Below are 18,584 nucleotides of genomic sequence, written 5' to 3'. Positions count from 1 at the left end.
GTACTGTTAATTAGGTGCTGAATTTCATTTGAGAAGTGGCTATGTTTCAGTGGTGGGTCATTTCTGGACACAAAGAGCTCTGGAATTACATGGGAGGAAAAGTACATGTAGGTGAGTAAGTATTACCATGACTGGACTACGGTAGGTGTTTCGAAAAGGGCAGAAAACTAAGTGTCCAAACAAAGTGGTACGCCTCGCTACTCAGCTCTATATGGAGCTTCTCTTGGGTACATCTCAGGTTCAGAGATGCTCTTCACCAAGAGATAGTCTTTGGATAGTCCTTTCCCTCTCTTTCCTGTGTCTGAAACCTCTCTAGATCTAGATCTTTCTAAACTTTGACATGGATTGTACTGGACAGGCAGAGCACAGTTGGGGCTATTATCCATCAGCTTGACAAATGAAAAGGAGGCAATTGGCCACTTCAACAGCTGGACAGAACAGGTGTTCTTCTGACTGATCCAGCTGGAGAGTGATCAGCAGGGGATGAACTAACGGAACTGTTGCTAGAGTCATTAGCAAACTAATGTAGTGCAGCAGGACTTTGATATCACAACTGGCCAAATCCATACCTGTAGTAATGCTAAGGACTTCTGTGCTGTTATGCCAGGGATAAATTTGTCCCAGCATTGCTATATTTCCATGGCTGTGTGAGCAAAAATTACAGGAATGCATTGTTCTGTTTGAACAGTATTGGTATTTGCAGTGGGTACCCTCAGTGGCAAACTAGCTTGGAGTTCTAAATGGAATGCAGGTTTGATAATTCTCCCTAGTCTTTCTCAACCCAAATCTTCCATTTAGTTTAGGTTGAAGATAGATGAGGAGCAGTGTTTTAGATTTTGCAAAAGTAAAACCAGGATTGGCTTGTGTCAAGGCTGTATCCCCACTTTGAACTTTAGGGTACAAGAGTGGGGGCCTGCATGAGGACTTCTAAGCTTAACTACCAGCTTAGTTCTGGTCCGCTGCCACCATTCCCTACCCTGGGAAGCTTTTAGAAACTTTTCACCAATTCCCTGGTGAATACAGATCCAAACCCCCTTGGATCTTAAAACAAGGAGAAATCAATCAGGTTCTTAAAAAGAAGGCTTTTAATTAAAGAAAAAGGTAAAAATCATCTCTGTAAAATCAGCATGGAAAATAACTTTACAGGGTAATCAAACTTAAAGAGCTCAAAGGACCCCCCTCTGTCTTAGGTTCAAAGTACAGCAAACAAAGATAAACACTCTAGTAAAAGGTATATTTACAAGTTGAGAAAACAAAGTAAAACTAAGACGCCTTGCCTGGCTTTTTACTTACAAGTTTGAAATAAGAGAGACTTGTTTAGAAAGATGGGGAGAACCTGGATTGATGTCTGGTCCCTCTCAGTCCCAAGAGCGAACAACCCCTTAAAACAAAGAGCACACACAAAAGCCTTCCCCCCCCCCCCAAGATTTGAAAGTATCTTGTCCCCTTATTGGTCCTTTGGGTCAGGTGTCAGCCAGGTTACCCGAGCTTCTTAACCCTTTACAGGTAAAAGCATTTTGGAGTCTCTGGCCAGGAGGGATTTTAGTACTGTACACAGGAGAGCTGTTACCCTTCCCTTTATAGTTATGACACGCCCCCCAAATCACAGATAGTGTTGGACATTCGGTTCCACACTGGCTGTGATTTCTTCCTGGAGTTCTAGGAGAAAACAGAGTTAACAAGACACATGTACCTTTAGACATACTACTGATTATATAAAAACTAACAATATGTTTCATTCCAAGAACAATTGTTAACCAGTTAACTCTGGGAAACTTTCCCGGGAGAGTGCATCAGCCACTTTGTTAGAAGCTCCCGAAATGTGTTGTATTTCAAAATCAAAATCTTGGAGAGCTAAACTCCACCGAAGAAGTTTTTTGTTATTTCCCTTGGCGGTATGAAGCCACTGTAGCGCAGCATGGTCTGTTTGTAGTTGGAAACGCCGTCCCCAAACATATGGGCGTAGCTTTTCCAGCGTGTACACAATGGCGTAGCATTCCTTTTCGCTGATTGACCAGTGGCTTTCCCTCTCAGACAGTTTCTTGCTGAGAAACACGACAGGATGGAATTCTTGATCCGGTCCTTCCTGCATTACAACTGCTCCTACGCCCCGCTCGGACGCATCTGTGGTTACTAGGAACGGTTTGTCAAAGTCTGGGGCCCTTAGCACAGGGTCAGACATGAGTGTTGCCTTAAGCTGGTTAAAGGCCTTTTGACACTCATCAGTCCACTGAACTGCATTTGGCTGTTTCTTTCTGGTTAGGTCTGTCAGCGGGGCGGCGATTTGGCTGTAGTGTGGTACAAATCGCCTATAATATCCGGCCAAGCCTAAGAAGGATTGGACCTGTTTCTTTGACCTTGGAACCGGCCACTTTTGGATACCATCCACTTTGGCCTGTAGGGGATTTATAGTTCCTTGACCCACCTGGTGCCCCAGGTACGTCACTCTGTTTTGGCCTATTTGACACTTTTTAGCCTTAACAGTTAGTCCTGCCTGCTGGATGCGCTCGAAGACTTTTTCCAGGTGCTCCAGGTGTTCTGTCCATGAATCAGAAAAAATGGCCACATCATCGAGGTAGGCAACTGCAGATTCTCCCAATCCCGCTAAGAGACCATCTACAAGTCTTTGGAAGGTGGCGGGTGCATTTCGCAACCCGAAAGGGAGTACATTGAATTCATACACCCCTGCCTGGGTGACGAAGGCGGACCTTTCCTTAGCGGGTTCATCTAGTGGTACTTGCCAGTCCCCTTTGGTTAAGTCTAAAGTAGAGATGAATTGGGCATGTCCCAATTTTTCCAATAGCTCATCTGTGCGTGGCATTGGATAGTTGTCAGGACGAGTTACAGCATTTAGCTTACGGTAGTCCACGCAAAAGCGTATTTCCCCATCTGGTTTGGGAACTAGAACCACTGGAGATGCCCAGGCACTGCTAGAGGGGCGGATTATACCCATCTGTAGCATGTCCTGGATCTCCCTTTGTATAGCAGCTTGGGCATGAGGTGACTCCCGGTAGGGTGGGGTTCTAATTGGGTGAGCATTACCTGTGTCAATGGAGTGGTATGCCCGTTCGGTCCGTCCTGGAGTGGCTGAGAACATTGGCGCAAAGCTAGTGCACAGCTCCTTGATCTGCTGTCGCTGCAGACGTCCCAGGGTCGTGGAGAGGTTCACCTCTTCCACGCCACCATTCCTTTTTCCTTCGTAGTAGACACCTTCAGGCCACTCCGCGTCATCTGTTTCCTGGGCTGTAAACTGGCAAATGTTTAATTCTCTGGAATAAAAGGGCTTAAGAGAATTAACATGGTATACCTTAGGCTTTATGTTGGAGATGGGGGAGGCTATGAGATAGTTAACAGCTCCTAGGCGCTCCTGGACCGTGAATGGTCCTTCCCACGACGCTTCCATTTTATGGGCTTGGAGCGCCTTTAAGACCATGACTTGGTCTCCTACTTTGAAGGACCGTTCTCTGGAATGTTTATCATACCAGGCCTTTTGCTCTTCCTGAGCATCCTTTAGGTTTTCTTTAGCAAGGGCTAAAGAGTGTCGGAGGGTGCTTTGTAGGTTGCTTACAAAGTCTAGAATGTTAGTTCCTGGAGAAGGCGTAAACCCCTCCCATTGCTGCTTCACCAACTGTAATGGCCCCTTAACCTCGCGGCCATACACAAGTTCAAATGGTGAAAACCCTAAACTGGGATGTGGTACAGCCCTGTAGGCAAAAAGCAACTGCTGCAACACTAGGTCCCAATCATTGGAGTGTTCATTTACGAATTTACGTATCATGGCCCCCAAAGTTCCATTAAACCTCTCCACCAGACCATTGGTTTGATGGTGATGAGGGGTGGCAACCAAGTGATTCACCCCATGAGCTTCCCACAGGTTTTTCATGTTCCCTGCCAGGAAATTAGTTCCCGAATCTGTAAGGATGTTGGAGGGCCACCCTACCCTGGCAAAAATGTCTGCTAATGCCTGGCACACACTTTTAGCCCTGGTGTTGCTTAAGGGTACAGCTTCCGGCCATCGGGTAGCAAAATCCATGAAAGTCAGTACGTACTGCTTTCCTCTGGGTGTCTTCTTTGGGAAAGGACCCAGAATATCCACAGCTACTCGCTGAAATGGGACCTCAATTATGGGTAGTGGCTGGAGAGGGGCTTTAACCTGGTCTTGGGGCTTTCCCACTCGTTGGCACACCTCACAAGACCGGACATAATTAGCAACATCCTTGCCCATTCCCTCCCAGTGGAAGGACTTCCCCAACCGGTCTTTGGTTCTGTTCACCCCAGAATGGCCACTGGGATGATCATGGGCTAAGCTCAAGAGCTTTACCCGATACTTAGTGGGAACTACCAACTGTCTTTGAGGATGCCAGTCTTCCTGGTGCCCACCAGAAAGAGTCTCCTTGTATAAAAGTCCTTGTTCTACAACAAACCGGGATCGGTTAGAAGAGCTGAGAGGCGGTGGGGTGCTCCGTGCCGCCGCCCAAGCTTTCTGAAGGCTGTCATCTGCTTCCTGCTCGGCCTGGAACTGTTCCCTTGATGCTGGAGACATCAGTTCCTCCTTGGACTGTGGACTGGGGCTTGGTCTCTCTGGAAGCGATGCAGGTGCTGGGGCTGTTTCCATTGACTGTGAACCGCTGTCCGCTGGTGCACTATGTGGTATTTCAGGCTCTGGCTGAGCCTCTTGGGTAGGGTTATCTGCTGCTTCCACCAGTTCAGACTCGCTGGTGCCCTCTGGCATTGGAGTTGTAGACGGGCTTGCAAGCGCTGGACTCGGTGCTGGCAATGGTTCTGGTGCTGGTTGCGTTGCCAGTTCCGGTTCTGGGACTGGCTTTGGCTGGGTCTCTGGGATTGGATCCACTACGGCTGTTGCAGTCGTTGGCAGGGGATCCGGTTCCACCACCTTTGTTTGGGTCTCTGGTAACACAGACGGGGCCCTGGTGGACGGCTCAGGAACAGGGATGGGGGTGAAAGCTTGCTTAGCCTGGCTGCGGGTGACTATTCCCACCCTCTTGGCTAGCTTCACATGGTTGGCCAAGTCTTCCCCCAGCAGCATGGGAATGGGATAATTGTCATAGACTGCAAAAGTCCACATTCCTGACCAGCCCTTGTACTGGACATGCAACTTGGCTGTAGGCAAGGTTACAGACTGTGACACGAAGGGTTGAATTGTCACTGTAGACTCCGGGTTGATGAGTTTGGGGTCCACTAGGGATTGGTGGATAGTTGACACTTGTGCCCCAGTGTCCCTCCAAGCGATAACCTTCTTTCCGCCCACTCTCAAGGTTTCCCTTCGCTCCGAGGGTATGAGAGAGGCATCTGGGTCTGGGGATCTTTGGTGTGATTGGGGTGTAATGAACTGTAATCGGTTGGGGTTCTTGGGGCAGTGAGCCTTTATATGCCCCAGTTCATTACATTTAAAACATCGCCCTGCTAAGGTATCACCGGGGCGATGTTGGTTGATGGAGACTGGTGTGGTGGGGTGAGAAGGCGTCTGGAGTTTCCCTTGGGATGTGGGTGGGGCCTTGGGTTGTCCCCGGTGATAAGGTTTTGTTTCGGCTTGCCCCTTCTGATATTCGCTCCAACTGCTACTAGCTTTTTTCTTTTCTGTCACCTCCACCCATTTGGCTCCAATCTCCCCCGCCTCGGTTACAGTTTTGGGCTTCCCATCTAGGATGTACCTTTCTATTTCCTCAGGAACACCCTCTAAAAACTGCTCCATTTTTACTAGGGAAAGCAGATCTTCCAGAGATTTAACATTTGCTCCTGATACCCAGGCATCATAATTTTTGTCAATGTGGTAGGCATGCCGGGTAAATGACACATCTGGTTTCCACCTTAGGGCTCTGAACCGTCGACGGGCATGCTCGGGTGTTAGCCCCATTCTGAGTCTGGCCTTGTTTTTAAAAAGTTCATAACTGTTCATGTGTTCCTTAGGCATTTCAGCCGCCACCTCTGCTAAGGGTCCACTGAGCTGCGGCCTCAGCTCTACCATGTACTGGTCTGCAGCGATGCTGTATCCAAGGCAGGCCCTTTCAAAATTTTCTAAGAAGGCCTCAGTATCATCGCCTGCCTTGTAGGTGGGGAATTTTCTGGGATGGGAAGTGGTACCTGGAGAGGGGTTGTTGGGATGGGCTGTTGTATCCGGCTTAGCCTTTGCTACTTCCAGTTCATGCTTCCTTTCTTTTTCTCTGTTCTCCATCTCTTTTTCTTTCAGCTCCATCTCTCTCTTGTGGGCCTCCTCTTTGGCTTTCTCTTCTCTGTCTCTCAGCTCTATCTCTCTCTTGTGGGCCCCCTCTTTGGCTTTCTCTTCTTTGTCTCTCAGCTCTATCTCTTTTTCTTTCAGCTCCATAGCTCTTTTGTGGGCCTCCTCTTTAGCTTTTTCTTCTTTGGTAGTCATTTTCCTGTTTTCTTGTGCTGGGTCACACCCCTCTGCAGTTGACTGAAACTGGGATGTACTCAGCTCTGGCTGCTGCTGAGTTAACAGAGACTTTCTAACTAGCTATTCAAGAGGATGTAAAAAGAAAAAAAAACAAACAATTCAGCTTGTAAATTGCCTTTACCAGTCAAAGTTTGCTCACTTTGAACCCTTCTCTTAACAAAGCCTCTTGTTAAAAAAAACTTAACACCTCTGCCTTCAGGCAAGGAGAGATAAGATATGCATCTACCTTCAGCTCTGCTTTCTAAGCAGCTAGAAGGAAAAAAAAAATCTTACTGGCTTTTGGGTTTAAAACGAATCCCACCGCTCTGCCACCATGTCAAGGCTGTATCCCCACTTTGAACTTTAGGGTACAAGAGTGGGGGCCTGCATGAGGACTTCTAAGCTTAACTACCAGCTTAGTTCTGGTCCGCTGCCACCATTCCCTACCCTGGGAAGCTTTTAGAAACTTTTCACCAATTCCCTGGTGAATACAGATCCAAACCCCCTTGGATCTTAAAACAAGGAGAAATCAATCAGGTTCTTAAAAAGAAGGCTTTTAATTAAAGAAAAAGGTAAAAATCATCTCTGTAAAATCAGCATGGAAAATAACTTTACAGGGTAATCAAACTTAAAGAGCTCTAAGGACCCCCCTCTGTCTTAGGTTCAAAGTACAGCAAACAAAGATAAACACTCTAGTAAAAGGTACATTTACAAGTTGAGAAAACAAAGTAAATCTAAGACGCCTTGCCTGGCTTTTTACTTACAAGTTTGAAATAAGAGAGACTTGTTTAGAAAGATGGGGAGAACCTGGATTGATGTCTGGTCCCTCTCAGTCCCAAGAGCGAACAACCACCAAAACAAAGAGCACACACAAAAGCCTTTCCCCCCCCCAAGATTTGAAAGTATCTTGTCCCCTTATTGGCCCTTTGGGTCAGGTGTCAGCCAGGTTACCCGAGCTTCTTAACCCTTTACAGGTAAAAGGATTTTGGAGTCTCTGGCCAGGAGGGATTTTAGTACTGTACACAGGAGAGCGGTTACCCTTCCCTTTATAGTTATGACAGCTTGAATGCAGGTTCTATTTTTTCTGAACCACCCAGGTTTGAGGAGAGCCCAGCTGAACAAAAGGCCCTGGGTTCAGCCCATCTTTAATGTAGGCAATCTGCACAGGAGAAAGACACAGATGTGAGAGAGCCTGGAAGATCTGAAGCACTGGCCTTCCAAAAGGAGGAGCCCTTTTCTGCCACAGCCAAGAGCACTGGCTCAACAGGGGAAAGCTCATTGCAAGAACCAACCTGCATGCAGCAGGCCTGTAGGTACAAAGGATTTGGGTTTGAGAATCAGTCACACCTTCATGCAGCACCTCATGTGCAAACATAGCAGGCAAACGTCTTTCTGGAGTATAAACAAGGAGGTGTCTGAGGGATTACTGCAGTTTGAATCCAGATAGACAAAAGTAAAGTTCAGAATGTAGTATGACTCTTCCTGCTGTTTGGGGTTTAACAAAGTCTAGGAGGGCATCCAAGTATTGAATTACATTTTCCTTTTGCTAGTTTTCTCTTGGATAAAGGGTGCTGCAGATGTTCTGATTGCCATACCCTTTCAGGCTGTGACCTTGTCATGTCTCACAAGCTTAGAAGGTCTGGCCTGGCTAGTACTTGGGTGGGAGTCCTCCAGGCAAACCCCAGGATGCTGCTAGAAGAGATGTTCACCACTCAATAAGGGGCATTCTGCCCTCTGAATCCACCCAAGAACCAGTGACCATGGCCTAACCTCTGGCTTTTGGCCCGAGACTCAGGCTTTGTGGGATTTCTGAGAGTTTGAAGGCAGCCCTGAGGAGTTTAGGTGCTGCAGCTGAGAAAGTGACTGTGAACTGAATAGAAAAGGGTCCTGTTGAGGCAGACTGCACCCACTATTGTGCCAATTCATGTAAACTGAAAAAAGATTTTGCTGGTTAAAAAAAAAATCATCCTTTTTATGTCCTTTCTTTATTTGTCTGGAGAGGTGGCAAACTTCAAGGATCAGGAGCTAGGGGCAGCCAAGAAGAAAAATCTCATGCCATTGAACTCTCCGCTGTAGGCAGGGTTGTGACCCACTATGGTGTTAGGAGGTACTTCTTGGATGAACCGTGAAACTGAAGTTCTGACCATTTGTCGTCATTCAAGCTCCCATCAAACTTTTCACAAGAACAAGGACATTAATCCTGGTGCCGTGGCTAGTTTCCATCTCAGGCACTTCCACTCTACCTTAATTCTTCCAGAGGTTTCAACTGGATAAGAAATACTTTTTCATTTCTTATCCTGAGCTGTTGCACAGGGCTGCAGTATACTGTTCTAATGGCTGCCATGTTCCACTCCAGGGCTAGCTGTGCTTCTGTAATGGGTAAAGGGATTCCTGTACACACAAAGGGCTCATTTCATCCTTGATGTAACTCCATTAACTTCAGTGTACTTACACTAGGGATAAAATTTGACCCCAAGAATCTAATCCTTGTGAGATGCTGAGCCCCCTTAACTCCCATTGACTGCTTTGGGAGTTGAGGCAGGTTCAGCGTTTGGTAGGAGGCCTTCAGCAGCTCTTAGGACTGTAGAGTGCTTTGAGATCCTGAAGGATGAAAGACACTATAGGAAGATAAGACATGTTTATATCTACTAATGAAAGTGATGCCTTGTTTGTGATGTTACTTGGAACTGAATGTTGAGACATACAATGTGGACAGCACTAAAATATCTTTGGTGAGATGATTTAAGGGTATTACCGAAGAGATGCTTTCATTCAGTCTTTTGTTGTCTTGGCTGCTTGTTGGAGGAAAAGGAGAAGGATGTGTATTGATTTGAAGGTGAGAAGACAGGGAAAACATATTTTCAAATACTGGAATGTATTCGTATTGCTTGAGAGTTAAAGTTTGCTCCTAAATAATCTTTTGGGGAAATCTCATGAAAGAAATTCTAGTTTGCCTCATTTTAATGTATGGTCAGCTGGTTTATCTTGTATAATGCCCCTCTGCATATTGGAGATGAGTCAGGATTGAAACACCTGGTATTACTAGGAGCAATGGAACATAAGGACTAGCAAGAACATTCTAGTACAAAGATCTGTTACACTATGGAATAGTCTTTCAAGAGAAATTGTGTAAGTGCCATTGCTAGCATCATCTTCTTTAAACTGGACAAAGTAAAAGAGAATGCACTTGAGAACGATTTTGCATTGGGTATGGGGAAAGGACAAGGTGATCTAATGGTTCATTTCCATCTTTAGTTTCTGGCACTTTGTGATACTCCAATGTAAAGTCTCCCTCTTATGCCAACTCCTCTAAGAACAGATCATATGATACTTGCCCTTCACCCAATCCAATCTCTCAGAGTTGAATAAGTGATGAATGGAAAATAGTAACATATCTATCTGGGGGATTCTGAGTATTTCAAGATTAGTAAATTTCAGTTTCTTCCCAAAGAGATTTGTCCCTTAGAATCAGACCCATTTTAAAAATATCAAAACCAGTTATCTGAGCAGTGTTAAAGGGCTGGCGACTCCTGCCTAGCTGATGGAATCTGGTAGGTGAAGCTGCAGAACACAGAAATAAAAAGATCAACTAGACAACAAACCCAGATTTACTATCAGTCACAACTGTCAGATTTGAAACAGAGGCAGGACTTCTGTAAAAAATACATATTTGCACTAATTAATAAGAAGAACAGCATTCACTAGAAATGGGCTCAAACCATAACATTTAGAACCAGGTTCAAATAATCTGACAATTGTGGGTGTCTGGATCAAGAGGGTTGGTTCAGCCCATTAGAAAATAGGGGGCCATTTGCAAAATCCTGTGCAGGGGATCAGCTTTTGAACTTCCCCAAAATTCAGGGGTGCTTGGATTTGGGGTTGTAGTTCAGAACCATCTGAACACTCCACCCAAACAAGGTGGAGCAAAATCACTACCGCACATAGTACATACCCGGAAATGAAAAATCCCAGCATAATTCTCTTTGAATCCTTGGTCCTTTGGCAGAACATTTTCCAGAAATTGCCTCTGTAATGTCAAAGATCCCAGGGCAGCCAGAACCCAGCAATCACCTTCAGGGAGACAAGTAACAAACCAGATGCAATTACACGTATTGCCTCATGATCTCCCTCTGCCTTGCCAGGGTCTATATCTTTCTAACACTTTTCTTTAGGAAACAGGGTTACTGCAGAAGGACTGGAAGAACCAGTTTGGATAAAATAAAAACGTGGGCAGACTGTCCAAAACTCAGAGACACTTGGCCTCAGGGAGCATGCTGCCATCCAGCCACCCATCCATGTATGTTTCTATACTGCACCCATAGCTATGGTATCTGACTGCCATGAAGGAAGAGGGAGCCAAAGGCACTGTGCGGAGGCACTGGGCATCACACAGAAGCTCCTTCCCTTTGTGGGTATCCTAGTTCTACAGGATAGGCAGTGGTGCAGGCAACTGCCAGACCCTGAGCTAGGATGAGCCATTTGATGACAGTGCTATTTCTTCAAGAGGAATACTCTTGTTACTCTCAAAAGGAAACATGATCGGGGAGGTGGGGGGTGGGAAGGGATGGAGCTACAGCAGGACAGAGACAGATACCTCATGCATGGATCAGAAAAGCAGGTCAGTAGTGACAATAAAAGAGAAGAGCGTGGAAAAGAAAAGCTGAGAGTCACCAGACAAGGACTTCAGGGTCACGAGAAGGTCACGAGGCCAAATCCAATTCTGATAGAAGAGGGCACACAATGGGAATTGTACCCACTTTATATGAGGGTTGAATTTGGCCCATGGAACTTCATTTTCTATCTGGTCTGGGTCTACCCTTCTGCACCCATAGTTCTGCAGACATAAAGGATGATGGGAGTCATTGAGACATCAAAGTGCCTTGGCCCAAAGGCGCTGTAAAAGACAATGGCATTTAATATCTGGGATGGATTCCCTATGGATTTGTGAATGTGTGCACTAAACCAAACCAAGCTCTCAGACAGCAGCAAAGGAAAGGACTCCGGTCTACAGCTCAGGCTGGCTACCCCCTGAAACAGACCTTTGATCTTACCTATTTCTCCTTGAATGATATCAAATCTGCTAACACCATCCATGATTAAATGGGGATTTCTCTCAATCATCTGAAAAAGAGGGAACGTAAAGACCAGTGTGAGTAACCAACACTTACCAGCAGTGCATCCTTGACAACCACACAGCCTCTCTTATGTCACTTTCAACTGATACCCTATGAGGTCATTATGTGCTCATAGACTCATAGACTTTAAGGTCAGAAGGGACCATTATGATCATCTAGTCTGACCTCCCGCATGATGCAGGCCACAAAAGCTGACCCACCCACTCCTGGAATAATTCTCTCCCTTGACTCAGCAGTTGAAGTCCCCAAATCATGATTTAAAGACTTCAAGTCGCAGAGAATCCTCCAGCAAGCGACCCCTGCCCCATGCTGCGGAGGAAGGCGAAAAAACCTCCAGGGCCTCTGCCAATCTACCCTGGAGGAAAATTCCTTCCTGACCCCAAATATGGCGATCAGCAGAACCCCGAGCGTGCGGGCAAGATTCTCCAGCCAGACCCACATTGACCATTGATACTAATTACCAGCAATGGCACGTTATTGACCTATTGACTAAAATCACGTTATCCCATCAAACCATCCCCTCCATAAACTTATCAAGCTTAATCTTAAAGCCAGAGAGGTCTTTCGCCCCCACTGTTTCCCTCGGAAGGCTGTTCCAGAACTTCACCCCTCTGACAGTTAGAAACCGTCGTCTAATTTCAAGCCTAAACTTCCCGACGGCCAGTTTATATCCATTTGTTCTCGTGTCCACATTAGTACTGAGCTGAAATAATTCCTCTCCCTTCCTGGTATTTATCCCTCGGATATATTTAAAGAGAGCAATCATATCCCCCCTCAGCCTCCTTTTGGTTAGGGTAAACAAACCGAGCTCCTCGAGTCTCCTTTCATACGACAGGTTTTCCATTCCTCGGATCATCCTAGTGGCCCTTCTCTGTACCCGCTCCAGTTTGAGTTCATCCTTTTTAAACATGGGAGACCAGAACTGCACACAGTACTCCAAATGAGGTCTCACCAGTGCCTTGTATAGCGGAAGCAGCACCTCCTTATCCCTACTAGAAATACCTCGCCTAATGCATCCCAAGACCGCATTAGCTTTTTTCACGGCCACGTCACATTGCCGACTCATAGTCATCCTGCGATCAACCAGGACTCCGAGGTCCTTCTCCTCCTCCGTTACTTCCAACCGATGCGTCCCCAGCATATAACTAAAATTCTTGTTAGTCATCCCTAAATGCATCACCTTACACTTCTCACTATTAAATTTCATCCTATTACTATTACTCCAGTTTACAAGGTCATCCAAGTCTCCCTGCAGGATATCCTGATCCTTCTCCGAATTGGCAATACCTCCCAACTTTGTGTCATCCGCAAACTTTATCAGCCCACTTCTACATTCGGTTCCGAGGTCAGTAATAAATAGATTAAATAAAATCGGACCCAAAACCGAACCTTGAGGAACTCCACTGGTAACCTCCCTCCAACCTGACAGTTCTCCTTTCAGTACGACCCGCTGCAGTCTCCCCTTTAACCAGTTCTTTATCCACCTCTGGATTTTCATATCGATCCCCATCTTTTCCAAGTTAACCAATAATTCCTCATGTGGTACCGTATCAAACGCTTTACTGAAATCGAGGTATATTAGATCCACCGCATTTCCTTTATCTAAAAAATCTTTTACTTTCTCAAAGAAGGAGATCAGGTTGGTTTGGCACGATCTGCCTTTCGTAAAACCATGTTGTAATTTGTCCCAATTGCCATTGACCTCAAGGTCCTTAACTACTTTCTCCTTCAAAAATTTTTCCAAGACCTTGCATATTACAGATGTTAAACTAACAGCCCTGTAGTTACCCGGGTCACTTTTTTTCCCCTTCTTGAAAATAGGAACCACATTAGCTATTCTCCAGTCCAACGGTACCACCCCCGAGTTTACAGAGTCATTAAAAATTATCGCTAACGGGCTTGCAATTTTTCGCGCCAGTTCCTTTAATATTCTCGGATGAAGATCATCCGGTCTGCCTGATTTAGTCCCGTTAAGCTGTTCGAGTTTGGCTTCTACCTCGGATACGGTAATGTCAACCCCCCCTCCTTTATTCCCCTCTGTCCCGCTGCCTCTATTCTTAAACCCTTCATTAGCCTTATTAAAGACCGATGCAAAATATTCGTTTAGACATTGTGCCATGCCTAGATTATCCTTAATCTCCACTCCTTCTACAGTCTTCAGCGGTCCCACTTCTTCTTTCTTTGTTTTCTTCCTATTTATATGGCTATAAAACCTCTTACTATTGGTTTTAATTCCCCTCGCAAGGTCCAACTCTACACGGCTTTTGGCCTTTCTCACTCCATCTCTACATGCTCTGACCTCGATAAGGTAGGTTTCTTTGCTGATCCCTCCCCTCTTCCACTCTTTGTACGCTTTCTGTTTTTTCTTAATCACGCCTCTGAGATGCTCGTTCATCCAGCTCGGTCTAAATCTCCTGCCTACGAACCGTTTTCCCTTTCTCGGGATACAGGCCTCCGACAGCTCCTGCAACTTCAACTTGAAATAATCCCAGGCGCCTTCCGCCTTTAGATCCATAAATATGTTAGTCCAATCCACTTCCCTAATTAGTCGCCTTAATTTATTAAAGTTAGCCCTTTTGAAATCGTAAACCCTAGTCTCTGATTTAATTCTGTTAATCCTTCCATTTAGTTTAAACCGAATTAGCTCATGATCACTCGAGCCAAGGTTGTCTCCTACAACCATTTCCTCAACGAGGTCCTCACTGCTCACTAAAACCAAATCTAAAATGGCACCCCCCCTCGTCGGTTCAGCAACTACTTGATGAAGGAATTCATCAGCTATCACGTCTAGGAAAATCTGAGCCCTATTATTGTTACTAGCATTTGTTCCCCAATCTATATCCGGGAAGTTAAAGTCTCCCATGATTACACAGTTCCTATTAGTATTTACTTCACTGAAAACATTAAAGAGTTCTCTGTCCATATCCAGGATAGATCCCGGTGGTCTATAGCACACCCCAAGCACTATCCCAGGGGAGGCTCTAGTAGTTTTTTTACCCAATGTGAGTATTGCCCAGACAGACTCCGTCTTATCCATTCCATCACTTATTATTTCTTTACAGAATACCTCATTATTGACATACAATGCTACTCCCCCACCTTTGCCCTTGTTCCGGTCGTTCCTAAACAGCACATACCCTTCCATACCTGTACTCCAGTCATGACTACCGTTCCACCACGTTTCGGTTATTCCTACAATATCCGGTTTCATTTCTTGGACCAGGAGTTCCAATTCCTCCATTTTGTTACCTAGGCTTCTCGCATTGGTGTATAAACATCTTAATTTATGCCGTTTAGCCTCTCTCACATTAGTTATCCAATTTGGTACAGACACCGTACTGCCAGTATGACCTATTAGTCTAGTATCCATCCCCCCCGTCTTCCTTATGTCCAATCTCTTCCCCCTGGCTATATCAGTTCCTGTCTCGTCACCCTCCTTCTCAATGTTGTAATCTGGCGTGGAGATTAACTGGACATCTCCCAACCGTCTCCCCCGAATTCCTAGTTTAAAGCTCTTTTGATGAGATGAGCCAGCCTCCCTCCCAGAAGTCTATTTCCTTCCCTACTTAGGTGAAGTCCATCCCGTGAGAACAGTTGTCTGTCCCCGAAAGCCTCCCAGTGGCCATACATCCCAAAGCCCTCCTTATAGCACCACTCCCTTAGCCAACTATTTATCATCACAATCCTGTCAGCCCTTTGCTGCCCTTCTCTAGGAACAGGCTACCTCACCGTCCTGGTGATTTGAAATTCATGACTGTTTAAAAGCAGTGATGGGAGAACTGCAAAAGCCCTGGAGATTTGCTTCACACAGACATCCAAAAGTTCAGATGCTTCTCAGAGGTAAAGTCCAGATCAGGGGTAGGCAACCTATGGCACGCGTGCCGAAGGCAGCACGCGAGCTGATTTTCAGCAGCGCTCACACTGCCTGGATCCTGGCCACCAGTCCGGGGGGCTCTGCATTTTAATTTAATTTTAAATAAAGCTTCTTAAACATTTTAAAAAACCTTATTTACTTTACATACAACAATAGTTTAGTTATATATTATAGACTTATAGAAAGAGACCTTCTAAAACCTTTAAAATGTATTACTGGCACGCAAAACCTTAAATTAGAGTGAATAAATGAAGACTCGGGACACCACTTCTGAAAGGTTGCCGACCCCTGGTCCAGATGAATGATGTAGTGCTAGTATAGTGCTTTGCAAAGAGAAAGCACTATACAAGCGCTAAGTATTGTTATTTTTATTGTCATCCTCTAAGCCTCCTGGACAGAAATCACCTCTCTGAAACCACTGTGCCACCTGGAGAGTGAGAAAAAGACCTTGGAGCTCTCCACATGCTGCCGGCCACCTGCAGACAGAAATGAGAGATTCGGGCTTTCCTTCCCTAAACCATGCTGCCTCTCACAAGGGGAGGAAGAATTACGTTCTCCCTGGCCTGACATCCACAGCCATTCTGCCTTCCACTGGAAGAGGGGGAGACTTTCTATTTAAATCATGATTTGAGGACTCCAGGAACTCAGGCAGTGGTCAGGGGTCTATTACAGGAGTGGGTGGGTGAGGTTAGGTGGCCTGCAATGTGCAGAAGGTCAGACTAGATGATCATGATGGTCCCTTCTGGCCTTAGAGTCTGTGAGGTTCTTCAATGCCTTCATCACCATGACATCTGGGCATTGAGCAGCTCCAACAAACCAGGCTGTTTCCTTGAGTTGGGGAGTGGATGCCCGTGCTTTGGAGGAGAACTTTACGCCTTCCAATCTAGGAATCAGAAGGTAGGGGGACTTGGGATCAGTCCAAGGGAAAAGGAAGTTGGGCCTGGGTGTGTCTTTCTGTAGAGAGGGCCTCAGAAAGCTCAGCTCATTAGCTAGGCATCCCGATTTTGGCTAGGCATCCAGATTTGTGTATGCTTTTCCAGACTAAACCTCTGAGCCTTTTGTGAGTCACACATCCCTAATTTAGATCTGGCTGGGCTGTTTTGCATCATTTCTGTTAATGGAGCTACGGACGCAGGGTTTATTTACTGTGGACCAAATTCCAAAGTCCTTACTGTTGGTTTTTTACTCAAGCCTCACTCAGGCAGAAGCTTCCCTGAATTCAGTAAGAGTTCTGCCTGGATGATTAAAGAGCAAAAGCCTCTGAATTCAACCCTGCATGCCTAATTTTTTTTTAAATGTTGTATAATTCCAAATCAAAACTTGGTGCAAGACAAGGGGGCATGGAATCACCATTGCTTTTCATCATGTTTTTAAACTAGACATTAAGAATGTTAGACAAATTGCAGGGCGTGACACTGGATAAGCTAGATTTAAGATTCTTAGCTTATGCAGATAACATCATACAACTGTCAGCCACATTTGAATTAACGAGGATACTCTTTGCTACCTTGGAAGATTGAAATGCAATCGACTTGGATTGAAAGTAAATGCTAAGAAGACAAAGTGGTTACAACTTGGAAAAGGGACAATCCATAAAGTGTTGAAATGAAGCAATGGTGAAGTTGTAGAACAAAGTAAAATCTTATGTGTACCTAGGAAGCTCGATCAGTGGGGACGGTCCATCGAGGATGAGCTTAAAAGAGGATGTCCCTTAACTACAAGGGCTGCACAGAAACTGACAAAATTATGGACTGATAAAAGCATTCTATTTGGTACCAAAGTTAAAATTGATCAAGCCCAGTGTACTAACAGTATTACTCTATGATTTGGAACCAGCTGCATTAAATGAAAGAGACATCAGACGGCTGGAGGCTGTAGAGATGAGAGGGTGTTTTTGAACAACCGAAGGTATAAAAGGGAATGATTTTAAGACGAAGTTATAAGGCGAGTTGGATGTGAAATCAGGGTACAGAATTAGCTACAATCAAAAAGATTGTGATAGTGGGGCCCTGCAGAAGACAAATAGATGACAGGACGCCCAGGGAAATAATGCAAACACAACTGAAGTCAGTCCAACCATGAGACTGACCATTGATTAGACGGCGGGATATCGTATGCAGGGACATGACCAGGCTGGGCTTACTGGAGGGACAAACCAGGGAAAGGAATGAATGGCAATGCTGTACCACTCCCTAGGTCTGTAAAGATGCTTTGGGATTAAAGAGATAATTCCATGGGATTTTAGTATTTATGGTAGGAAAATGCTCATTTAAATATCTCTCTGGGTCTTCTGTACGAGTGACCCTTATAATATCTGCCGGCTGAGTCAAATATTTTACACCTCTTGTGTCTTGTTGTTTGCTTAGGCATGTTCATTTGCCTCTGCATTTGGGATTAAACACCATTTCAAAACAGACAGTCTGTTTTGAAATGGTGTTTAATCCTAAATGCAGAAGCAAATGAAAACGCCTAAGGAAACAACAAGACACAAGAGGTGTAAAATATTTGACAGCTGGGGTAAAAAAAATAACATAGCAGCTCTTCTTTAAGCTGGGGCGGGTGCTCCCTCCCACCCACTTGATTTGACAACCCTCTGCACAAACATGAGACTAGCAGCTGACGTGACTCATGTGGCTGGGTGAGTTGAACTCCGGTGAGACGGGTCAGCTTCCTGAAACATTTTCATGGTGACTGAAAGCACCCGGGAGCCCATCAAAAGCTCCCCTTCGGGGAGATGGTACAAAGCAGCTCTTCCCAAGCAATGGTACGTGGCACCAGTACTGGTGCTTCAAGCTCTTGTGAATAATCCCCCAGGCTCCCCTAATAGTGAGACTCTGCAGGCTCGTGGAACACTGCGGGTGCCCTCCTCCCATTCAAGAGCATGTGCATGGCTGGGCATCACAAGATCTGGGCTCTATTCCCAGCTCTGCTATTAGCCTGCTGTATGACCTTGGGCAAATCTCATTTCTTTATCTCTCCATCTCCCTCCCACTATTTGTCTATCTGCACTGTCAGCTATTCATGGAAGGGACTGTCTCTCTGAGTACGTGTTTGCATAGTGCCTAGCACAATGGGACCCCAATGCACTACTGGGAGACCAAGAACCATAATTAAAAATAACCATAAATTAATAAATTAAACATTGTATTGTTTCCCCCTTCCC

The 18,584-nt window shown here is 45.5% G+C and overlaps 1 protein-coding gene across 1 annotated transcript in view; it reads right to left on the bottom strand.

Annotated features, from left to right (window-relative positions):
• The window catches only part of CAPN13 (calpain 13), a 77,198-nt gene that overhangs the window by 49,352 nt on the left and 9,262 nt on the right, over nucleotides 1–18,584 (bottom strand). Inside the window, exons 2-3 of the mRNA XM_065401481.1 lie at nucleotides 11,464–11,533; nucleotides 10,365–10,483 (exon numbers count right to left, since the gene is read on the bottom strand). Of these exons, the coding sequence (XP_065257553.1) occupies nucleotides 10,365–10,483; nucleotides 11,464–11,533 (189 nt within the window). The remainder of the gene's footprint in view (nucleotides 1–10,364; nucleotides 10,484–11,463; nucleotides 11,534–18,584) is intronic.

The sequence above is a fragment of the Emys orbicularis genome, chromosome 3 (assembly GCF_028017835.1).
Source record: "Emys orbicularis isolate rEmyOrb1 chromosome 3, rEmyOrb1.hap1, whole genome shotgun sequence".
In the NCBI taxonomy this organism is placed as follows: domain Eukaryota; kingdom Metazoa; phylum Chordata; order Testudines; family Emydidae; genus Emys; species Emys orbicularis.
The sequence above is the reverse complement of the archived record's forward strand: the minus strand, read 5'-3'. Positions and strand labels throughout refer to the sequence as shown.